General features: G+C 46.0%; 1 protein-coding gene across 2 annotated transcripts; it reads left to right on the forward strand.

The window, feature by feature from the left end:
* The first annotated feature begins 263 nt into the window (after window positions 1-263).
* GNL2 (G protein nucleolar 2) lies at window positions 264-24,506 on the forward strand. Of its 2 annotated transcripts, NM_001045967.2 has the most exon segments (16): window positions 264-403; window positions 2,093-2,177; window positions 3,357-3,451; window positions 5,025-5,164; window positions 8,190-8,374; window positions 11,417-11,483; window positions 12,394-12,552; window positions 13,088-13,201; window positions 16,392-16,520; window positions 17,267-17,371; window positions 18,148-18,306; window positions 18,524-18,637; window positions 21,548-22,005; window positions 22,335-22,420; window positions 23,550-23,635; window positions 24,315-24,506. In NM_001045967.2, coding segments are annotated over 16 exon segments (2,199 nt in total). In that variant the 5' UTR covers window positions 264-339; the 3' UTR covers window positions 24,468-24,506.
* Window positions 24,507-24,990: the final 484 nt, after the last annotated feature.

The raw sequence follows: 24,990 nt of genomic DNA on the forward strand, positions 1-24,990 counted from the left end.
GACTCCTAAATCTAGGAGTTCTAGGCCGCAAGTCTAGGGTAACTGGGTGGTTGCTACGGAGGGCAGCTTGACGGTTGCTAGGGAGTGAGAAGGGCGGGGCTCGACGCTGGGAAATGTCTAAGCGGCGGGGTGGGGGCGGAGCTAAGAGTGCGGCGGCGCGCTCCTCGCGATCGCAGGAAGTCGCGCGGGGAAAGAAGGGTGCGAGCGGAAGTGACGTCGTCCCGCACACGCGGTCCAGCGTGGTTCGCGCGAGTTTCCACGGTCCGGTTCGGGAAGTTACGAGCTTTTGTACCCCACGCAGGCCGGGCCCAGCGGTCTGGTACCAGTCCTGTCGGCAAGATGGTGAAGCCCAAGTACAAAGGACGGAGCACTATCAACCCCTCTAATGCCAGCACAAATCCCGGTACGGGCGGCTGGGCTTGCGGAGGGTGGGGCTTTGAGGAAGCTTGGGGTTAGGGACTCCGAGTGGCCTTGCTTGGAGTGACTTCAAGCACTGTGGCCTTTGGGTATGAGAAGGGAGAAGGTGATTTCTTGTTCAGAGGCACTGAGGAGGGCTGAGTCTGGCGCTCCTGTTAAGGGTAGATGCCGGGCACCAGGTTTAAAGCCGGGAAAGGGAACTCTCAGGCCTGGCAGCCTTGGGGAGTCTCCAAGGTGAGACTGGGAAGCTCAGAGTTGGAAGGGGCACTTAAATTTGACCTTTTCTTGTTTTCCTGTGTGTCGGGTGTTGAAGCCCCTCCCCCAGTATAGGTCAGTCTTGAATGAGTACAGCTCAAGGAATTGCTAGAAGTAAGTTAGATAAAGTCAGATAAAAGTGATGTAGACCCGTCCAACTGGCCTTTTATACTTGGCCACACTTGCCTGCCACCTTACCTTTGGCGGTTTAAATGAGAAAAGGACTGTAGATTTAGCTCTTGGGGTCGTCCAAGTGCATAGAAAACGTTACAGATAAGTAAATATGGTTGTGTCAGGAAAGATGTTTTTGGAGATGTGTATGAATTTTGAGGTTCCACCACGGAGTGAACAAGATAGCCCTTGTGAGAGTCCTTGCCATTTGGGTTTAGTTAATCAAACATATTAAAATATGGCTTAAAGGTTTTGGTTTTAATTCATGTTTAATATTTTCCCTGGACTGCTGCTAAATTATTCAGTTTGTGTAGACTGGCATCTTACAGTATTAAGCCTGAAAAGGCCCTTAGAGATCATGATGTTATAGGTGAAGAGACTGAGCCAAAATAGGGGAAGTGGCTTCTCACAGTTGACACCTTAGTGAGCAGCAGAGCCGCCAGTCCTGTGGTTTCAGCCTGTTTTCTACCGCATGACTTAAGGAGTAGACAGGCGACTTGATGCTCAGTTGATAGTCACGTCTGACTCTGCAACCCTGTGGACTGTAGCCCACCAGGGAAGGCATCCCCAAATGTGAAGCTAGTATTACTATGCTAGTTTGTCTTTCTCTTTCTCTCTGAGGTGTAAGGCAAAAATTACTGTCTATTTTTCTGTTGAGTAAACTAAGATCAAGCATTAAGAAATTAAGAACCTGGTACATTGGGAACACTTAGGTATCAGAATCGTACAGAACCTTCACAGTGCTTTTCCTGGAGCAGGTACTCAGTATTTGTTCAACTGAGACCCAGACGTAGGCATCTTAGTGGTTAAGAGCAGAGATGGTGATCCAGTGCTTTTGTTCAAATTCTGTCTGTGCCATCTTTGTCTTTGTACAGGATGGCTGCCCACTGTGCCTCAGTTTCTTAACCTGCACAGTGGGGATAATGTGTCCCTCCTTATAGGATTATTGTATGGATTATAAGACGATGCCTCTAACATGGATAGCACAGTGCCATAATAGTGCTCAGAAACATTACCTGTTATCATTTTCAAAACAGTCCTATGGAGGATTCAAGATCAGGTCAGCTTTGTCATACCGTGTAGCTTCCAGGAATGATTCTGTTGGAGCAACACATGGAGAAAGTGGAGATTTTGCACTGAGTTGGCAGCTTGCCTACTTGCAATGAACTGGTTGGTGTGCTTAAAGCAATGGCTATAGTTAGACTTGTTGGTTATCAAACAGTGTGCAGACTACTCTTGTGTTTCCTAGATCGAGTGCAGGGAGCAGGAGGTCACAACATGAGGGACCGGGCCACAATTCGACGCCTGAATATGTACAGACAGAAGGAGCGCAGGTGAGCCTGGACACTATTGTCCCCTCCCTCTTCCCTTCCTGCCCTGGACTTGTAGCTGCACCTGTGAAGCCCTTGATAGTCCCACCCCCACTTTCCCCAAATAGGCATCCCCAAATGTGATACCAAGCCAGCATTGCTATCCTAATTTGTCTTTCTCTTTCTCTCTGAGATGTAAAGCAAGAATTACTGTCTATTTTGCTGTTGATTAAACTAAGATCAAACATTAAGAAATTAAGAAACTGGTACATTAGGAACAGTTATGTGTCAGAATCATACAGAATCTTCCTGATGCTTTGCCTGGAGCAGGCACTCAACATTTGTTCAGCTGAGCGTGTTTTCAAATACTGTTTTATATGATCAACTGTGAATTTTGAGTTAGAGACATGGGTAGTGAGTGGTGAAATAGTGATCATGTCATAGTCCTTACCCTACAATAGCCCTGTTCCTCACAGCTTTGGCCTCCACAAATCGTGTGTTACATCTCAGGGTAAATGTCCATCAGATAGAAACCTGCTTTTCTTGAACAAAGCATATAGGGCAGTGTCATGAAAGCAGCCAAAAAAGTTGTTTTTTAAGGCCAGACTTTAGATTACCACACTGTGGCACTTGAACACTCATCACAACTCTGAGTTCTGCTGAGGCAGCCTCGACCACAGGGACTTGCTGACTCTGACATTTTGTGAGCTGGTCTTAATTTGTTTGGTGATTGGATTCTTCATCCGTTCTACAAGATGTGTCTAAAACACAAATGTCAATGAACTCAATCTGCTTTAGTCACCTACTCTGCAGTTTGTTTTAGAATTTTGAGTTCCAGCATAAATCACCCTCTACTCAAAATTCATTTAAACCAGCCTTTAAATGATTATCCTAAAAAGGCTCAAGTATGTGACTTTTTATTTAAAAGCAAACAGTAAACAGATTTTTAAACACGGGCATTAGTTGTTATTCATCGAGCAAAAACCATTACGTGCTCTGTTGCAAGAGGTTAAATGGCTTGGGGCAATCTGTTTTAAATGTCGAAGGACTTTTTGTTTACCAAAATCTGTATTTCATGATCACTTCAAACCAGGAAAGCGGGGCGGGGGGACGTCCTTTTGTTGGAAAGGGTATTCTGTAAACCGAAATTTGCCCTTGTCTGTCTTCTGTCCTCAACCCAAATCTTTTGTTTCCTTCATTTAGGAACAGCCGTGGTAAAGTGATTAAGCCTCTGCAGTATCAGTCAACAGTGGCTTCTGGCACAGTGGCAAGAGTGGAGCCAAACATTAAGTGGTTTGGTGAGTGTGACCCTCTGCTACTTTTGCCCTAGAAGATGTGCACTGTGTGGGAAAGGGTAGAATGTTCAGATGTCTAAAAGGTGTTGGGGTTTTGGGAAACTGTCAAGGACAGTGTGAGAAAGCAATGAGATAAGAAGCCCCTGCCATGGGAAAAATGCAGAGAAAAGTGGTACCGGTGGCTTTCATAAATGGCTTCCTCTTTTGAAAAGAGCTCATCATTGTTCACTGAGAGTGAACCTCTTAGACAGACGAGATCGTCCTTAATGACTAGCATTCACAGACCTCGGAGCGCTCCTGTGTTCCTCTTCTAATTTCTGATCGCCTGGAGACATGACTGTTTGAGAGGTGCCTTGAGGTGTGTTTGTGCCTTTAGCCTGGAGTTCCTCTGAAACCCTTTATCTCAGTGCAGTTGTATTTGGACTGAGTGACAATGAAAGGACCTCTCGTTAGTCCTTCCCGGGAGCGAGTGGCTGTCTCCAGAGGCAGTGGGGAGGCAGGATTTCTTCCTTTGGAAACCCCACGTTCATCTCCGTTGGGGCTCTCAGCCTTTCCCTCAGATCTGCCAGCTGTGTGGACATGTCAGGTGGCCAGGCCCCATTGTTTGCCTGCTGTTTGAACTATCCTTGACCATCTCATAACATCTCTGGGTGGGACGGGTATCCCCTAGAAAACTGCAGCACAGGGAAGTGTCCCAGAGAAGAGGCCTTTAGCACGGTGGCAAGGTCCTGTGACTCTAGATCCAGACCTCCTGGTGCAAGTCCTCGTTCTACCCTGTCTGGGGCCGTGAGCAAGTTCTTAAGGGTGCTTGTCAGTTTTCCATCTGCAAAATGAAGACAGAAATAGCTCCTGTTTTGTAGGTCTGCTGTGGTAATTGAGTGAGTTAACAGGTGATGTATAAGTGTCTAGAATAGTGCCCAGTAAGTCGTACAGTAGAAGCATTAACTGCTGTCACTGCCGCCACCCCTGCTGGCGTGGTCTTCCCCTGGAGTTTGGCATGTGTGCCGCAATGTGCCTTTTAGTCTCACATTTCCAAGTCTCTCACTTCCAAGGTGTGCTCCGGGAGGTGTTACATAGTTTTATTTTGTTTCCTTGCAGGGCTTGGTTGGTTATTGTAACAGTTCCTTCAAGCTTTCTTAATCAAAACAGGAGCGATGACTCTTAGGAGGTGCTGTGCTGGGATTCTCTGTGTATACTACCTGATCAGCTGTGATTGGCTCCAAATTTCTTTGCCACGTCTAGCCGGAAGTGGGGTATCTGTCAAATCTCAGTTCCATTCAGTGATGTTAATTTTTCAGTTTTGTCCAGTCTGGAAATTGGACTTGGAAAACCACTGAAACCCTTTGTGTGTCTGGGTTGGTGATTTAGTTCGTTGTGTATGAGTGCAAGAGAGGCAGTTTTTGTGTTTTTTGGTTTTTTCCTTTTAAGTTTGAAAATGGCTTTAGGGTAGATGTGTCAGGCGTTTGGGTAAGTGAGGGCAATTTAAAAATCTTGCCTTTCACTGTGTCATTGGGAAGATGGAGGCAAAAGCAATAAGGAGCAATTTATTAAACAGCAACATTCTTTTGTAAAACAGGAAATACACGTGTGATTAAGCAGTCATCATTACAAAAATTTCAAGAGGAAATGGACACAGTCTTGAAGGATCCATACAAAGTTGTCATGAAGCAAAGCAAGTTACCCATGTCTCTTCTCCATGATCGAATCCGGCCTCATGTAAGACAGAGGGTGTCCCTGGCAGATGACACAGATCCCTCTCTACCATATTTAGCTCTTGCTTTTTCTATAGAGAATAGTGCCTGATGCAGTACTGATGCGCTTTCTGAGACTTCTGCTTTCGCTGTTATTAAAGGTCTCACCTTCAGCATGAACCGAATTCTGTCAGAGAGGTTCGATAGCATGGTGGACCAGAGTACAGGCCTGACTTTTAACCTTTTTACTGTGGCCCTTTCTGTGGCCTTGGGTGTCTCTGTGAGCTTTCACTTCCCTAGGTGATTGGATGCAGATGAAAAATCCATTAAGGCTCTTGGCACAAAGCAAGTACTTAGGCCGCCACTTAATTAGAGCTAAATAGATCATGGCTCGGAGAAGGCAATGGCACCCCACTCCAGTACTCTTGCCGGGAAAATCCCATGGATGGAGGAGCCTGGTAAGCTGCAGTCCATGGGGTTGCGAAGAGTCGGACACGACTGAAGTGACTTAGTAGCAGCAGCAGCAGCAGATCATGGCTATCACCAATACCATTTTTAAAAGTTTTTGCAGGCAAACTAGTTTAAGTGGTAATTGCATCAAACTTTGGGGAAATGTAGAATTAGGACTGGGTTGGTAGGAAAGGAGACTTTGGTGTTGAGTACTTTCAGCTTCAGTGAGTTCCTTGAAGAGTCTCGTCCCCGGAAGGAAAGGGTACTTGTCAGATTGGTTGTTAAAATCGATGAAGTTCAAAGTGCAGTAAGGACTGAATCTGGCTCGAGTGGAGTGAGTTTCACAGGGAACCAGAGAAGTGGCCTAAAGCTTGCCTGCACGTTTTTACATGAACTGAATAGTAATTTCCCCAAATATCCATCAGTTACAGCACAGAGCTTCGGTTCCAGCATCAGGAGGGGAAGAAAACATTGACATACATACAAGAATTAAACAGTTCAAAGAGAAGTGTTTACTTGCAGAACAGAATAAAACCCAGGGCCTGGTTATTGCCTCGGGTTTTGTCAATTACGCTTTGTTCTGTGACGGACTAGAAGAATGGCACCTATTAGCGGAGTGACTGTTTTCTGTCAGGGAAACACATGGGTGTAATTCGTGAAACACAGACGAGTTGCCATTTCTCTTGTTCTCTCCGTCTGTTCTCCCTAAAGCCATCTTTTAACAAACTGTTGAGTCCTGCTCATGAGAAGAACAGAGAAGCTCTATTGTGGATTTACTGCTTTGTTGCACATGCCAGTTGTTCGGTGTTTTTAAAATGCAGTGTGTAAAGATCTGATGGTGTAGATCGGAGGGCCCGTGGCTGCAGCGGCCAGCTTGCATTTTGGTGCAGGTACTCAGAGTAACTGGCGAGTTTCCTGCTCTGGCCTTGACAAACCTTGCGTGTGTTTGTGTGTGCTCAGTCGCTCAGTCATGTCTGACTCTGAGACCCCGTGGACTACAGCCCTCCAGGCTCCTCTGTCCATGGGATTTCCCAGGCAAGAATACTGGAGTGGGTTACCATTTCCTTCTACAGGGGATCTTCCCAGCCCAGGGATCAAACTCAAGTCTGTTGCATCTCCTGCATTGGCAAGTGGCTTCTTTGCCCCTGCGCCACCACAGTGTCCACTGCTCAGTATAGAATCTGATTCTGAGATGTGCTGCACAGTGCGGTCAAGGTCCGTGGACAGGGGAGCCTGGCGGACTGGAGTCCATGGAATTGCACAGAGTTGAGCGTGACTGAGCTCACACCCGCACGCACATACGTAGTCAAATCAGATGTACTTTTAACTTTTGCACGTTCACCTGTATGTGCATAATAATTACTGTGTTTCTATAGCACTACTACAGTCAAAATACTGCAGCGTACTTTGTGTATTTTCTTGTACCCTGCATATCACTACATTGTACTTCCTGAGGTATAGGTTTACAGACACAGATCCAGGTATACTGTATTTTATAGGCTAAGAGATTTTCAAGGATAATTTTGGTCATAATTTTCCCAGTGACTTTAGAACCTAGTTTTCATGTGAAATGTGACTGTTTTGTGTGGGGATGTTCCCTTGTTGGAGTGTAGTGAGTAAAAGTAAACTAAGAGATGGGTTAGAGACTCTGAGAAAATGATAATATCTGAAGGATCTTTAGGAGTTGGAGGGGATTCTGTTTAGAAGCCATGGGGTTGTTCTGTCTTCTGAATTTCGTAGCTGGTGCTTACAGAGGAGCCTATACTGAGGACAGAAGGTGATTTTGTTTTTTTAAACTTAGAATATTCTCTGCTGGCTATTAACAACATACTGTTATGTGATAGATCCTAACTCGGACTGTGACTTTCATCCTGCTTCAAAAATTCCTCTGCTCGTAGCTCCTTTATAGGCACATCAAATTCTAGTTAGGATCAGGTTCCTCTTATCGCATCTAAACTATTATTTTGGAGTTTTGCTAGATTTTTTCATCTGAAGACTTTCCATGTGCATTTAATAAAAACGTTACCTAAATTAGGGAAAATGTTATCTGAAACTAAAACGCATCTTACAAAACAAGCAGTTCCTTTTAGCCATGAAAGAAATTAACTTCCAGGAAAAAGTTGGCATTTACAGTTGGTTTAAAAAAAAAACACAAATTTGAGTATGATTGTCCTTGACAAAATCTGTGAATTTGGCGAATTTTATGCACTTGTTTGAAAACTTTAAGAGGAAAAGGGGGTTAGAAAAGAGAAGCTAATTTTCAGTATTGTAGCCTTAATTACATTTGACTAAAAGTTTATGATAAATGAAATAAAGCTGAGTTTTGGCAAGTCTTACACACAGCTATTCATATTTGCTTTGATTATTTGTATTTTGTATTTCTCCAAGGAAGCTTACAGAACTTGAAGAAGAGGGGAACAAGTGTGTTTGCTATTTAAGCATTTCTGATGAGAAGTCAGGCTGTATTCATGTTACATATTTTGGTATGGGTTGAGCTTTGTGAAAATGAGAGCAGAAAGCCTTTCCTGGGTAGGTTTTGAACTTTTTGCTTTTTCTCTGTGCTTTGTTTAGCATTACCTATAATTCTCCTTTCTCTTTAGAATGCAAAGGTGCACATCCTTGATACTGAAAGCTTCGAAACAACATTTGGCCCCAAAGCGCAGAGGAAGCGGCCAAATTTATTTGCAAGTGATATGCAGTCACTTATAGAAAATGCAGAAACATCCACTGAGAGCTATGACCAGGGCAAGGATCGTGACTTGGTAGCTGAAGACACTGGTGTGAGGTACTGTTTTGAAGTTGGTGCACATGTCAGCATTTGCTCTTTTGTAAAACAGACATCTTCTATACAGTTATTTACCTGCAAGAAGCTCAGTGACTTATCTCATAGATGGAGTTAGCCTCTTCCCTTATACTAGAAAAATTAGTGAACTTGGTTGGGGCCAGATGGAAGATAATTTAAGGTAGATGATTTACTATTGGCCTCTTAATCCCCCCAAATAAAAATAAGTGACACTTTCTTCGTAATAATAGCAGTATATTCTGTCACAGCCAATTTTTAAAAATATAGTTAAATTGGAAATGCAGTAGAAAGAAAAGAAGAACTCCTAATTCCACCACCTCTGTTGTTATTAATATTTTGGTGACTATCAGGATTTCCTTAATCAGAGTCTCTGGGTCACTGAGCGGGGTTCATGGATGGCCTTTGAGGTTTCTGTGACCCTCTGAAGATAATATGGAGAACTTTTATGCATACATAAAAGTAGTGAAGTTTTGTTGTTTTTAGGGAAGAGGAGGGAGAGGAAAAGGATCCATAACTTTCATCATACTTTCATTGGGGTTCATACCCAAAAGGAAATCAAGAATCATTCAAGGATATGTGTGTGTGTGTGTGTGTGTGTGTATGTGTATGTATGCGTGCATGCTAAGTTGTGTCTCTGTCCACGGGGATTCTCCAGGCAAGAATACTGGAGTGGGTTGCCATGCCCTTCTCCAGGGGTTCTTCCCAACTCAGGAATTGAACCCACGTCTCTTATGTCTCCAGCACTGGCAGTCAGGTTCTTTACCAGCAGTGCCACCTGGGAAGCATATAAATATATATATATTTATATATATATATACACACACATATATACATATATATACACATACACACACACACATTAGACGTTTCTAATGTGGAGTTTTTACTTATAAATGCAATACTTTAAGACTGTATTTTAACTTGCTTTTAATGTATTTTTCTCAATTAAGAATATATTTCCATGTCAGTACTTAGTCAACAGCAGTATAATGTTTCACGTCAGAGCAGGTTTTTGTTGTGGCCAGTTCCACATTTGGAGATTTATACTATTCAAAGTTTTCCCCTGTGGTAGATGATTGTAGGGTAAAATGTCAGTGTGACTAATTCTCTCTCATCCTGAATTGCCCCCCAAGGATAAATTCTTAGGGGAAAGGACAGTGTCCAAGAGTAGGCAGGGTTTTGATCAGTGGCTGCCCCATTGCCCTCCGGAAAGGGTCTTCCAGTCTGGTGCTCCCGGTGCCCCCTCCCACGTCCCTCAGGCACACTGGTGGAAACGTGCTGTCCCTGCATCAGCGCCACCGCCTCGGTGCTGTCCTCCGCCCATCGCTAACCCTGGACTCCTGGAGGTAAAGTCGAGCCACTTGAGACCAAGCAGGAAGACGCAACGAGTTCATTTTTTCCTAGAGCTTTTTGAACTTCGTATGTTTCTGCTGATTTGAATTTTTTCCACCTCAAAAAGGTACAGTCAGCAATAATGTTAGTTCTCAATCATATCCGACTCTTTGCAACCCCATGGACTGTAGCCCACCAGGCTCCTCTGTCCATGGAATTCTCTAGGCAAAAATACTGGAGTGGATGGCCATTCCCTTCTCCAGGGGGGTCTTCCCCACTCAGGAATTGAACCTGGGTCTCCAGCATTGCAGGCAGATTCTTTACTATCTGAGCCACCAGGGAAGCCCTCAGTCAGCAGTAGGGGAAACATAAAACTATTTTTTTGTGTCAGAGACACTGGGTAAATATCTTTGAGGCTAGTAAACAGATTCTCAACCTTACCAGCAAAGTTTCACTCTCTTTTGGAGCTGTGGCATGTGAATTACATTTCACGTACTGCTGATTTCCTTTTCATAATTCTCTGTGACAGACTGCCTAAATTGTAGCTGCCTCTTTAAATTTATATATATATATATATTTATCATTTATGTTTGCTGCACGGGGTCTTTGTTGCTGCACTTGGCCTTTCTCTGGTGTGGCGAGCGGAGGTGTCTCTGGCTGCGGTGTGCAGGCTTCTCACTGGGGGCTTCTCTCACTGTGGAGAATGGACTAGGGCACGCAGGCTTCAGTAGCTACAGCTCGTGGGCTCAGTAACTGTCACCTGGGCTTAGTTGCCCACAGCATATGGGATCTTAGTTCCCCGATCAGGGGTTAAACTCACACCCCGTGCTTTGCAGGGCCGATTTGTAACCACTGGACCCCGGGAAGCCCCACCACAGAGCTTTGAGTAGAGCCCCTGTGCTGTACGGAGGAGGTCCTCGTGCAGCTATCTGTCTTATACATAGTAGTGCACACACGTCTCTCCCAATCCCCCAGTTCATCCCACCCCCCTTTCCCCACTTGGTAACCATAAGTTTGTTTTCTGCATCTGTGACTCTGTTTCTGCTTTGCAAATAAATTCATGTGTACCATTTTTCTAGATTCTACACACAAGCAATACTACACAATATTTATCTCTTTCTATCTTACTTCATTCAGTCTGTATGACAGTCTCTGGGTACATCCACATCTCTGCATATGGCACTATTGTGTTCCTTTTTATGGCTGAGTAGTAGTCCATTGTATATATGTACTACATCTTCTTTATCTGTTTCTCTGTCAGTGGACATGGAGGTTGCTTCCACATCCTGGCTATTGTGGATAGTGCTGCATTGAATACTGAGGTTCATCCCTCCTTTTGAATTACGATTTTCTCTAGACATATATTTGCTCTGTTTTTAGTTTTTTACGGAACCCACATACTGTTCTCCATAGTGGCTGTATCAATTTACATTTCCATGAACAGTGTTGGAGAGGTCCTTTTTCTCAAACCCTCTCCAGCATTTATTTTTTGTAAACTTGATGATGGCCATTCTGACTGGTGTGAGATATACCTCATTGTAGTTAGGATTTGCATTTCTCTAGTCATTACCAATGTTGATAACAACTAGTCTTGATACCCTATTGCCTGAGCACATGATTGATTTTTCCTTAAAATATCCTTTTAATCGTTATAGTGCATCAGTTGCTCACTTTGGTTGCTTTCTTATTTAGAAATGAAGCCCAAGAAGAGATATTTAAAAAGGGACAGTCTAAAAGAATATGGGGTGAGCTCTACAAGGTAAGACTAAATTTTCTCTCATTGAGTGGTTCCTTTGGCCTTCATGATCTTATGTGAGAAAACAGACTTGGCCCTACTGATGCTCTGTCCATCCATCCATCCTCTCACCATGGAGAAACCAGGATGGATATGGCTTTGCACATACTACTGTTGTTCTAGATAACTGCGTTTTTCTTTATTACTAACATAATAGTAACAGCCCAAATTACATGGATTCATATATTCTCTGTTCATATTGATATTTCTTTGGATTGCCTGCTAAAATGATATTCCTACTGAGATTTATTATACATGTTAGAGCTGCATGAAAATTTTTAAATTCCTTAGTCCAGCCCTCTTGTTTTGCAGACGAGAACGCAGGTCTGGAAAGCTTGAGTACCTTCCCCAGCTCACCCGGGTAGTTAGTGCAGGGGGCTTTGTGTCTCCTGAGTCCTGGTCCAGTGCTGTTCAACTAGCTGAGCTGAATTTGAATAATGTTCTCAGTAAAAAAATCTTTCAAGTAGAGTCACGTAATTAAACGGTAACATAATGAAACTAGTACCATGAAGGCAAACGCAATTTTTTAGTTTTTTGGTAAAATACGTAACACTTATAACATGGAAACTTAGAGGTTTAAGAAGTAAATGATTCTACTCACTGTTGCATAGCAGTCGTGAAATAGACTGGTTTCATCCAAGCCAGTTCTGCTTGAAATTTTGACAAGTTTCAGATACCCACAGGATGAAAAACACTTTTTAGAATACCGACTACTGGGTTTTGCGATTGGCTACAACCTGCCCTCCTCGTAAGACTGTTGAGAGGTTATCCGTGTTGTTGCTTTATTTTTCCCAGGCTCCCTTAAATGCCTTCTGGCTTTCATTGTGCCTTTGTACTACTGTAGCAAATCACTTTTGCTTCTTTGAATTTGCAGGTGATAGATTCATCAGATGTTGTGGTTCAAGTTCTTGATGCTAGAGATCCAGTGGGTACACGTTCCCCTCACATTGAGACTTACCTGAAAAAAGAGAAACCCTGGAAACATCTCATTTTTGTTCTTAACAAATGTGACCTTGTTCCAACCTGGGCAACGGTAAGTACAGCTGCTAATGCGGAACAGATAACCAAGGCCACGTGGCTCGTTATCCATGAATAAGTAGGCAGCGTGATCAGTAGGATTTGGGGCAGCAGATAAAGTGTTGCACTGTTGAGGTGGTAGTCACTGAGGTGTCTTCACTGAGAGCAAAGCTCAAATGGGCTTCATTGATGATGGGCAGTTACCTTTGATCCCTGATGGTTGGCAGTGGCACAGCTGCAGTGCCCACAGGAGGACTGGTGTGGGCCCTTTAGAAGGTGCGGCAGCTGCAGCCCCTGGCCCGTTTCACATTATGTTAGGTTAATTGCATTTAGTAACAGTGAAGGCATTTTGGGAATACTGTTTTGTGTTTATAAGGCAAAAAACAGCATCAACTGTCATACTTGAAAAAATATTTCAAAGAAGTACAGCTAGCATTTTCCTTGGACAGCTGTGTATGTGAAGCACCGTCCTGCCATTCGCTCTCTGGTTCTTCCTGTGCTGTAAATAAACAACTTCCAATTTACCAGCTTCTTTTCTTGTCTCCCTTTAGAAACGATGGGTTGCCGTCCTCTCCCAGGATTACCCGACGCTTGCTTTCCACGCGAGTCTTACTAACCCCTTTGGCAAAGGAGCGTTTATTCAGCTTCTGCGGCAGTTTGGAAAGGTATCGAAACCTGGCCTGCCCCTCCTGGAGTTGGAAGGCTGTGGGTTAGTGTGAGAATTTCTCTTCCCAGAGTGCATCTCACCTCCCACATCTTCTCGGTAGTGAGAATGGTGTGTTCTGGAGATGTAAACACTCACAGAGCCTCAGGGGATCCTCAGATGCTCTCTAGCTCAGCCTGTACCCCCTTCCCCGACGAACATCGCTTTGCTTTCTGCCATGTCCCTGGAGTCGAATGGTCCACCCTCTGCTCGGGTTGATGACCTGCCCCCTCCTAACACTCTCTCCACTCTGGGCTCCTGGGCCATGCATTCTCTCCCCTCTGCCTAGAAGGGACCCTGCTGGACTCCAGCCTCTGATCCCTGGTCAGATACTAGTTCCTCAGGGAGGCCCTGAAAGCAGACCTTCTCGAAATTTCCTGTTCTGCACCTGTGACTCTGTATTCATGAGTTCAGTTCATCTTATCTGGCTTCTAACAAGGATACATGACCTCTGTCCTACCCTTCCCTGCTTCCCAGAAGAAATTCATGGCTGTTACTTCTGGCATTTTCTTCCATGTTTTTGTACACGCTTATGAGTTTGTTTCTTCATTCCCCACCCTGCTCAGTTTTACGAGTTTGTTAAGCTCCTGCTATGGAAAGTGAGAGTAAGGTTTCTTACCCCGTCCTCTCTCCCCACTTCCTGTGTCCTTGTACGGCATTTGGTTAAACTACTATTTGCTCAGTGTTTACAGTATTATGACCGAAGTGTCAGTCCCTGCTGATCCACAATGCTATGATTATAATTCCTTTCTAATAGGACCTTCAGTTTTATCTGGTGTTAAGTAGCTCCGCTTTCTCACTGACGTGTCACCAAATCCTTGATAGCGTGGGAACTTTCAGAGTGTCCAGCACCTCCCGTCCAGGTGGGGCCACATCCCAAACTGCTGCCGGGTCTTCCTGGGGTCTTTCACCATCATCAGAATTCATATGGCTGTTTCCTGTGTTGACTCCCTTGTTCATTGAATCTCTTTTCTTTCTTGGTTTACTCCTTCCTTTTGATGGAATGTGTTTTCCAAAAGCTTTCTGAGGAAGAGTACTTCGGGGAACATTTTTTTGAGACCTTGCCTTCTGCAAATTTCTTCATTCTACCCTCACACCATTTGTTCTTAGAATGTTGAAGGTACCACATTGAATCTTCTTTGTTTTTTTTTTTTTGGCCTTGCCACGTGGCTTGTGGGGTTTTAGTTCCCCGACCAGGGAGCGAACCCATGCCCCCTGCAGTGGACGTGCAGAGTTATAACCACTGCACTGCCAGGGAAGTCCCAATTGTTGAATTTTCTTTGCTTCAGTACATTTATGACATTTTGTCCAATTTTCTGGGCAGTTACCTTGATTCGGTCATTTAGCTGTTCTATCATGAAATGTTTTGCCTCTCACTTTTAATGTTTAACTTCCGAAAGCTCTTATTTAACTCCGAGTTGCCCTCCCCACTTTAACAGCCTGTTTTTGTTTCACGGGTTCACTGGCTTCTCTGTCTGAGGACGATGAGTATAGTGGTGTTGGGGAATTGTCCTCCACATTTTCCTACATTGATGCTGTCTCTTCCAGGTTGCTGTTTTCCTGTCTTTTCTACTAGAGTCACACGTGCAGTGTCTGCTTATTCTTGGTTCTCCATTCATGTTTAAGAGTGAGCCACCAAAAAAAAAAGGCTATAGAAGCTTTATGCAGGGGGTAGGCTTGTTGAGAGGCTTTACCGTAGGGTGACTGGGAAGAAACCGGAATTTCGTTGGAGGACACTCTAGATGTTGCTCTCTGTAGGTCTATTCTTATTATTTTAGCTGCCCCATGCAGCATGCAGAATCTTAGATCCCTGACCAGGGATCAGACCTGTGCCCCTTGCAGTGGAAGTGCTGAGCCCTAACCACTGACTCATCAGGGAAGTCCCCGTCTGTAGATCTTACTCCTGGACCTGTGAGTTTCCCTAGAAGGGAGTCTTCCTGTCTCCAGCTCGGGGGTGTGTGGACTTGGTTGCCAGGATTCTAGGAGTGCAGTGGGAGTAGGGGCCTGGAGTTGCCCTATTCAGTATTTAGACGTTGAACACTTGCTTTCAGCAACTGTCATGTCTAAATCTAGGGTCCTTGTCAGGCCTGGAAATTAGGAATATTTTCAGACATACAGGGTTCCAAAACAGTTATTGTCTCCTAAGCCTCCGGGGCAGAGAAGTTGGGACGCCTGTGCTGGGCAGGGGAAGGAGAGGTGTGACTATCTGTACAGACAGTCCACTGGTCAGTCCTCTGGATTTGAGTCCCAGCCTTAGAGAGGACTGTACTGCCCGTTCCCAAGGCCTGTATTCCTGCATTTTGCAGTGTATTTGATGCATTTTTAGTTTTTCTACCTTTGCAGCCACGTAGCTTTCGTATTTTGTAGTGGGTCAAGTTAGATACTGCTTTTTAACTGGTAATATTCTGTTAACATCACACATTAGTTTGTTTTGTCTCATCTCTAGCTCATGCTTCCGTTTTATGTGTTTGGCTCTCTGGGGACCAGGCGTAGGGGTGGAGGGGATGTGAATTCACACTGCTGTTGGCTCTGTGGGTGTGAGGGTGTGTGTGTGAATTCTCACTGCTGTGGTTCCAGGGGGTTTGTGGAGGGAGTGAGGCAATCATGGATGTTCAGTCCTCTGTCTCTAGTCAGAAGCCCCCATTGATTTGTAGACTCTACTTGAGCTCTGCCTCCTTGAGGCTCTCACCCAGCTATCTAGCTTTTGAGACTGCCTTTCTTTTCTTTTGCCGTTTGTCTTTGGCAGTGAAAATGCAAAATGTGGTGTGCAGAGAAGAGGAGGGGTGGGTCGTGGGATTGGTACATCCGCTGAGGTTCTCCTCCCTTAAGACATGTATCAGTGGACAGCATTCTTCTACACTGATGGCTGACGAGCTGTTTCTTTCTTTGTTTCTCAGCCTACATACTTTCAACCTTAGAACATTCAAGAATGGTCTCACGTGAGTGACTGAGGCGCTGACTCACCTCTGATTTATTAATGAGGATGTGTATGCAGCCCACTCAGAATAGGCTGGTGGTGCATGTCTGGGCTTTAAATCAAGTCGCATCGGTAGTTTTGTACTGTATTCTTCATGGCAGCAAAGTAACACAACCTGTTTGTCTCAAGACACTCACACCAGGTGTGTGTGGTGTGTATTCTTTTCTTTGAACAGTTGCACACTGACAAGAAGCAGATCAGCGTGGGGTTCATTGGCTATCCAAACGTTGGCAAGAGCTCTGTGATAAACACACTGCGCTCCAAGAAGGTCTGCAACGTGGCCCCCATCGCAGGTGAAACAAAGGTACATCTGGCTCGAGGGGCCTTATTTACTCTGACTTATTTCCCACGGAGGGTGCTAATTCAGGACACGGAGATGTCTGTCTGCCTCTCTCGGATGAAGATTTCCCCTGGGAGTTTGGTCTCCTTGTCGCAGGTGGCGATGTCCTGGAGCTGTTTCTGCCCTTTTGAGAAGACTGAGGGTGCTCTGTGTGCCACTGCCTGCTTTGGGCATGGTTTGCTGTGTGCCACTTGAGTCCTGTTTTCTTGTCACTCCAACCTTTTGCTTTGATAAAGAAAACTAGAGAAAATTTGGTGTCTGGCTTAAGAAAGAAAATTCAAGTTTAAGATAGACTGTGTTGGGTAGGGGGCCTACCCTGGAACACGGAGTGTGGGGTGCAGCATGGTTCTGCTGAAAGGAACTGGGGCCAAGCAGCATGAAGCTTCCAGAAGCACTTTTAAGAGACGTCAGAGAAAGCTTTACTGGACGTCATTGCACAATCCTAGATGGAGAGCCTGCCTCTGCATTATTGTTAGACACTTAGCTGATGGAAACTATAGTTTATGCCTTGTGGAAGTGCCTCGTGCATGGCATACAGAGGAGGGGCTTTGGAGCTTCATTACCTAGTAGGCTGCTCCGCTATGACCGCCTCCATACCCGACCCCCAGCCCCAGCCCCAGCCCCCTCTCTCACTAGGTGAGCATCAGGGCTTCGTGAAACCCCTCCGGGACTGACCCGGAGCAGTCAGAAATGGAAGTCTCTGCTTTTAGGTCTGGCAGTACATTACCTTGATGCGTCGGATCTTCCTCATCGACTGTCCGGGTGTGGTTTACCCCTCCGAGGACTCAGAGACGGACATTGTGCTGAAGGGAGTCGTGAGTATTTTGGTCCCGGGAGGCTCTTTGTTTGCCTTCGAGGGGAGCGTGCTGTGGGGAGCTCTGGAGACCCCTGCTTTTTACTCATTCAGCAGGCAGCTTGGGGTCAGCCTGTCTGGCCAGACTGGAGGAACATGACACTGAACAGGGCGGCCTCTCTGTTCCACTTCAGCCTGTTTGAGGAGGCTGAAGGGCATATCTGGTCAACGTCATCCCACAAGAGCGTTTGTCGTTTACACACGGGATCCAGAGGGAAGCAGGGCCTGTTTATGTTTAGCAATAATTCATCTTCGTGGGTTTATGGATTGAGTCATTTTGGAACTCGGTCATTTCCTCACTTGTTCCTGAAGACAACCGAGAGCTTTAAATGATTCCACTTAACCTTTGCCAGTGTTTCTGGCTATACACATCCTGGACGGTTCCTCCCTCCTTCCTTAAACTATTTATCCCCTTCTCTTTGTGTCCTGGAATCGGCAGACTTTTAACCATTTCTGCAAGTCAGTAGCACAAAGCATTCTGAGTTTAAGGTGCTTGCGGGAGCCATGCCATCCGTTTGTGGTGAGCCGAATTAGAGCCAGATTAGAGCGGGGTTCTGGGTTCCCGGCTGCGGTTGGCTCTCCATGGTGCTCCTTCCAGCCGACCATGTCTCATCACCTCCGGGCTCGCTTGCTTTGAGGCATTGAAATCTATTTTCAGACACGATTACAAAGAACACTCGGAGCTTCACTCTCTCCATAGTCAAGTTTGTAAGCAGGAGCTTTCTTATCAACATTTAGGTTCAAGTTGAAAAAATTAAGACTCCTGAAGACCACATTGGTGCTGTACTTGAACGAGCAAAACCAGAGTATATCAGCAAGACGTACAAGATTAATTCTTGGGAGAACGCTGAGGACTTTCTGGAGAAGCTAGCTTTCCGGACAGGGAAGTTATTAAAGGTGAGCCAAGGTTTGTGAGAATTCAGACTGGGACCTGCTTCAGGCCTGTGTGCACAATGTGTGGTGTGGACCTTTTTTTTTTTTTTGGTACATGTGTGTGAGCAGTGTGAAGTATGAACCTTGGCAAGGTGGTGACGGACAGCTGGGACAGCGATGTGCCACCAAAGCGGGAGGCGGCTTGGTTGTTTGAATCGGGCATCTTTCTGCAATGTTTCAGGGTGGAGAGCCCAACCTGCGGACTGTGGGGAAGATGGTCCTCAATGACTGGCAGAGGGGCCGGATTCCTTTCTTTGTCAAGCCGCCCAATGCAGAACCCCCAGCAGCCCCCGAGGTAAGACAAGGGTGGACCCACCTCTCTGGAAGTGGGGTTACTGACCCGCATGTCTTTGGACTGCAGCCATCTTCCTTTGGGGTATAACTTTGAACTGTGGTGTCTCCCCAGGTGCCACTGGCTGTGACCTTGTGGGGGGTTACCTGGAAGTAGAGGTGTGATAGGAGACTGCGTGTAAATGCCAGTCTTCAGGGCTTTGAAAGAGGAGAGCTCATTACATGCGAGTGCTCGCTTACAGCTTCAGTGTCTCGTCTTCTGCTGGAAGAACAGAGACATTTCCAAGGTTTGTTTTGTTTCACAAGCCCAGCCAGGTGCTGGGCACTGGGAGCACGGGATTAGATAGCATGGTCCTTGCCCTCAGGAAGCTCGTGATCAGGCAGGAAAGGAGAGTGGTACAGTGGATGCTCAGGGAAAGTCTTAGGTCTGGGGGCTCTGAGCTACCCTGAGAAGCTTCCCAACCGTTCTGTGTCTCTCTCCTGGCAGTGGGCTGCACAAGACTCCAACTTGGGCACTTTGCTTTTCTATTTCTAGGGTCTTCTTCAGAGCTCAGCCAAGTCTCTTGAAGAGACGGCTTTAAGTTTTGCTTCATGCCAGTCTTTGGGGTCCATATTTCTCTGATATCCTCTCACCTGGCTCCAGTCCCAGAGTTTCCATTGTCAGCTAGAAATTTCCAGTTGAATATTTTCTCCAGCATTTCAAAATCAACATACCTGAAACTGATGTTACTCAACCTTTTCTCCTCTCCCCCTAAAACCACCAGACAACCAGTACTGCAGGACAAGGCCCTGCCCTCCTGTACACGCACGCACACACATGTCCATGTCCATGTGCCAGTGGAGGAGTACCTGGTGTTTTCTGATCCCAGATAGGCTTCATCTTTCTGTACCTGTTATGCAAGCTCCGGACACCAGCTGGGTAACTGCCAGAGTTAGTGCAGACCCCACAGGTTAAGGACTGAAATCCCACAAGACTGCCCCCACTTCACGTGCCAGGATAGATGGCATTCTAAGGCTACCCACACATCTGCCCAGCTCACTATGAATTCAGGGCTTCCCATGTGTGATCATATGCCGAAAGGACTTACAGAACTCAGGAAAGTGATTTGCTTGTGATTACTGGTTTGTTGTAAAAGATATAAGACAGGAATAGCCAAATGTCAGGTGCATAGGGCACCTATGGGGTGGAGGGTGGCATGGAGTGTCCACACCCTCTCCAGGCAGGCCACACTCTCAGCACGTCAGGGTGCTCACCAGCCTGGAGGCTTCCTTACACAGGTGCGGTTGACAGGCTCATTAGCCGTCAGTGATTGAACTCAATTTCCAGCCTTGTCAGCAGTTGCTTGGGCTCTTGGTGGCCAGCTCCTAGTCTGAAGCTGGGTCCTAGCACAGTCGTCTCACTAGCATTAACTGATTTGGGGCAGAGGGACTTACTAAGAATAACAAGAGACACCAAAGGTTTTAGGAGCTCTTGTGCCAGGAACTGGGGGTCAAAGGCCAAATGCATATTTTTATTACACTATTGGAAGACACGTAGTACACAGATAAATACGTGATGTCAGGATGTACCGATTGCCGTGAGGGAAACTAAAGCAGGTTGAGGGTTTGTGGGAGACAGGAGTGCTTTGTAAGTGAGGTGGTTAGGGATGGCCTCTGGGGAAGGGGCCTTTTAGGGGAGACCTTGGTAACCTGAAGCAGGAGCTCCATGGATGTCACAGGAGAGGTTCCAGGTGTCGGGAGCGGTACCCCCTAACACCTGAGGCAAGGGGAGCCCCATGTGCCCTGGTTCTGGAGGGCGGCCACGGGGTGGGCAGCACTATGGCTGGTGGGGCCGAGGCCTCTGGCCCAAGGAGACCATCTTTGCCCCCGTGTGACCCTGTGTGGAAACGGTGGGGTTTTCTGTAACTCTTCCTCCATGTCTAGCTGTTAAGTTGAGACAGTCAGTTTTCCCCACTCTGTGACTTGCCCTTCTCTCCTTTTGGTGGTGGCAGAAACTCCCTTGAGAATCCCAAAACTAAAAATCTACCTCAACAGAAAAACATATGAAAACATATGTAGGAATTTTGTATACTGTTTCCTGAATTTTATGGATTCCTGATGTATTTAGTGCTTTGTGCAGCCACCTCGCCTTTGGAAAATTGCACGGGTTCTTCCAGCCTCAGCTCTGAGTGCCCAGTGGCACTACATGAGGCCTCACACTGCCAGCCCACATTTCCCTCTGCCCCTTCCCCAGAACATGCCTGGCACCTGAGTGTCCACCACCTCAGGGCTGGTTCTGAACATTCCGTTTCCTCCCGCTCTTCTCGCGCAGCACTTCCTCGGTGCCTCTCCTCCACCTCAGCACTTTCTGAACCAGCGCCTCCTTGGCCCTCTGCATTCTGCTGGGCCTCCATTCTTCCCCCGGGTGTGTGCTCCCTGGGGACGTGCTTCCTCAGCAGCCCCTGATCCTTCAGTCCTCAGGGATGGTGTAGGCAGCCTCCTGTGTCTACAGTGTCTAGTGGTTTTGGTTTTGATGGCTGAGTACTCTGAGTTGGCGCGTAGCTGTATTCCTCTCATCCTCCATGCTGGGTTCAGGGCTTAGTGCATATTGACTAAACGCTACATTAACAACATGACTGAGACGTGCGTGTTTTTGACACTTTCCCTTGGTCCTGAGAAGAGGCCTGCCTTGTTTAAGAGCATGATATGTAAGTTCAGAAATTCAGCAGGGATTTCTGTGCAGTATTATAAATTGGGAAATTTTTTTTGAAAAAGAAGAGATACAAGTATATGTGTAACTGAATCACTCGGTTTTATACCTGAAACTAACACAACACCATTAATCAACTATACTCCAATGTAACAAAATAAAGAAATTGAGTTTTCATTTTCTGATTCCATTTCTCTTCCACCCCCACCCTTCTGTCCTGATTAGCTTCCATCCTCCTCATCTTTGGAAGTTGCCGCAGAAACAACCCAGAACAACCCAGGAGAGAAAGTCACGGAAACAGTAGGTGAGGAGTCGGAATCCATCCTCGAGAAGGAAAAAGAGGAGCCCCGGCACTGTGGCATCGATTCAGAAATGCAGCAGATTCTGGCGCGGGTCCGGCAGAACTTTGGCAAGATCAACGTTGCACCTCAGTTTTCTGGGGATGACCTGGTTCCTCTGGAGATGTCCGATATCGATGACGAGCTGGAGAGCCTTTCTGCGGAGAATGAGGAGGAGGAGGAACAGGAGTACCCAGGAGACGATGAGGACGAGTCTTATGCAGAGTCCCAGGAGGAACATGCGGGACGCACCACTAAGGCCGTTATTCAAGCCCTGGATGAAAAGATCGCCAAGTACCAGAGGTTTTTAAACAAAGCCAAAGCTAAGAAGTTTTCAGCAATCAGGTAGTGTCCTCTTGATCTCACAGATTGCTGTGTGCTTATTCATTTTCCCAGAAACTTGCCATAAGGAGTTTTTTATAGGGTAGGGGAAGGTGTTGCTATACATTTTTAAAATGTACAGCTGCCTGAACCTTGAGAAGCGTAGTGGTTGGGTCTTTTACAAATGTCCAGGGGCTGCAGAAATGGTGTTGGCTTCTACCAGTGGCATTAACCACATAAAGAGGAGCAGGTTTCTTTCATCTGGGAGCTTGTCACCATCCTCACGTTTGTGTGGGCTGTGGGCAGTGGAGGGGAATGTCAGATGGTTTCATTATCTGACTCTTCCCTTTTAGGATATCCAAGGGACTGAGTGAAATGGTTTTTGCAAAATCCGAAGGACGAAAAAAAGGAAAAGCTGAAGAAGATGTAGATGATACAGGTACAGTTAAATTACTGAAATCAGGTAGATGCGATATGCATTTTCAAAACTTTGGGAAATTTAAGTTTCATCTCGGGAATTATCTCTTGTACTGTCATCCTGATATTTATCATATTTGGCAAATTACCTTGGTTCCACTTACTATTTATCACACAAATTGTCTTTATCTTCTTTTAAAAACATCTTTTATGGCTGCCCTGGGTCTTCGTTGCTGCTCTTGGGCTCTCTCTAGTTGTGGCGAGTGGTGGCTCCTCACGTCGCAATGCGCAGGTTCTCATTTTGCTGGTTTCTGTTGTTGCGGAGCTCCAGCTCAGTAGTTGTGGGGCAAGGCTTAATTGCCGCGTGGCCGGTGGGATCCTCCCAGATCAGGGATTGAACCCTTCAACCCAGTCGTGTCCAACTCTGTGAACCCATGGACTATACCGTCCATGGAATTCTCCAGGACAGAATACTGGAGAGGGTAGCCTTTCCCTTCTCCAGGTGATCTTCCCAACCCAGGGATCATACTCAGGTCTCCCGCATTGCAGGCAGATTCTTTACCAGCTGAACCACAAGGGAAGCCCAACAGTACTGGAGTGGGTAGCTTATCCCTTCTCCAGTGGATCTTCCTGACCTAGGAATCCAACGGGTCTTGTCATTGCAGGCGGATTCTTTACCAACTGAGCTCTCAGGGGAGTCCTTATCGTGTTTTTTTTTGTTTTTTTTTTTCCTTATCGTGTTTTTATTCTGCACATTTCTTGGGGTTAAATTGGTAATTCAAGAAACTTTCTCTAAAAAGAATACATTATTAAACTTGGAATCTAAGGGTGGATCCAAAGACAGATTTTCTTCGGGCGGGCAGATGGTTCATATATTTATTCTTTATGCAGTCATTCTAATAACTTCTACATCGGGTATGTTTTCAAGATAAACTGGAGGCCTGGGAGCACACCCCCACCCCTGCCCCCGATCTGGCAGCCTCCTGGCCTCGTCCTGATTTTATCTGTGTTTCACACCACTCTGTGTTCACACCGGCCTTCTGCCTTCCTCCTCCAGCATATCAAGCTCATTCCCACCTTAGGATTCACGGGCACATTTTAAATTAAAAATTCCCATTTCTTTTCTGTGTGTGTTCGTGTTTCGTTTCCAGCACCTCCCAAAAAGGGAAAGAAGAGGAAGGCCCAGAGGGAAGAGGAGCAGCCAGACAAAACCCGCAGGACGCTTACGTCTAAGGAGGCATGTGTTCTGGTCCTCAGCATCACCCAGTTTAGAGTAGGGCGGGGAAGTCCATTTCTTACAACTCACACTTGATGAAATTAATGCTCTAGAGTTAAAGTCAAGGAACCCCAGTCCTAAGTGACCTGGTTGGGGTCAGTGAAATAGGATCAAGAGTTGACCTTGACTGCATGAAGGTCAGCTGAATGTATGTCTTGTTTCAAGAATGCCAATCGCTGTCCTCAAACTTGAGGACTGCTATTGGAAAGAATGCTGGGTTTATGTGGCCTCAGGGAAATGACACATGACGAGCTGAGTTGTGTAGGCAGACAGATTGCTGCTGTCTGTGAAGCTCAGCTCTGTAACCAGGCTCTCGAGAGCTAGAGGGTCCCCTTTGGGAGGTGGCGAGCTTGTAATGAGTGTCCAGCCTTAGAGCAGAGGACCACTTGGCAGGAGTGCAGAGAAAAGATTCGGGCATTGGCTGAGGGTTGGGCCACATCACAGCCTGTCACTCGGAGTGTCACAAGCTACAGAGGAGGTACACACTTGAGTCTGAGAGGTGAAGCCTCCCTCGTCAGTTCTGCCGCCAGTACTCATGGGAGCCGCGTGGGAATGGAGCACAGAGAAACAGGGGCCTCTTTATGACTTCCAGCGTTTGATTGGTTTTTTCCCCTCTTGGTGTGTGTGCCATTTTTTACAGAGGAGGCGAGAAGCACGGCAGCAGCGATCTAGAAAAGTCGGCATACGCTACTATGAAACACACAATGTGAAGAATAGGAACAGGAACAAAAAGAAGACCACCGACTCAGAAGGGCAGAAACACAGACACAAGAAAGCCAAACATAAGCAGTAATGTGTTAAAAGTTGTCTATTAAATTATACAAAAATATGCAACTAGAAACTGTTCATTTTCTTCATGACCAGTTGGCATTTCAAAGGCCATGATGCATCTGTTCTGAGATTGGACAGTTGAAACCACCCACCAGTACTAGTGAAAGTAAAGAGAACTCCTCACCCCCAAGGATTTCAGTGATGGAGTCCCCTCGAACTCCTGACAAATGAGTTAGTCCTCTGAGTTCCTAAGAGTATAACCCTGGCATGAAAGTGTCTGACAGAAACAGGGCCGAGGTCTAGAAAATACGGAGTGTGGTATTTATTTTGTACTAGCAATGAGCAGTTTAGTTTGGAATAGAACTGTTTTTGTTTTAATATTATGGATGTTGTGTCAGAGCCTAGACTTTAAAATACGAAGCAAAAGCCTCAGCAGTTCGCAGTGCTCCTCACTGGGTCTGTTAGGAGAACCCGTTTCCTCACTGGGTCTGTTAGGAGAACCCGTTAGGACATGGCTGCTTTACAGTCACGGAGTTGTGGGTCTG

This window comes from Bos taurus, chromosome 3 (assembly GCF_002263795.3).
Source record: "Bos taurus isolate L1 Dominette 01449 registration number 42190680 breed Hereford chromosome 3, ARS-UCD2.0, whole genome shotgun sequence".
Classification (NCBI taxonomy): domain Eukaryota; kingdom Metazoa; phylum Chordata; class Mammalia; order Artiodactyla; family Bovidae; genus Bos; species Bos taurus.

Bases quoted from the DNA above. Each gene is read 5' to 3' on its own strand.
- GNL2 (XM_024986789.2), top strand. From the start codon at position 8,283: ATGCAGTCACTTATAGAAAATGCAGAAACATCCACTGAGAGCTATGAC. The intron at 13,202-16,391 runs GTATCGAAACCT...TTCTTTGAACAG, and splicing joins TTCTGCGGCAGTTTGGAAAG to TTGCACACTGACAAGAAGCA. The intron at 22,421-23,549 runs GTACAGTTAAAT...TTTCGTTTCCAG, and splicing joins AGAAGATGTAGATGATACAG to CACCTCCCAAAAAGGGAAAG.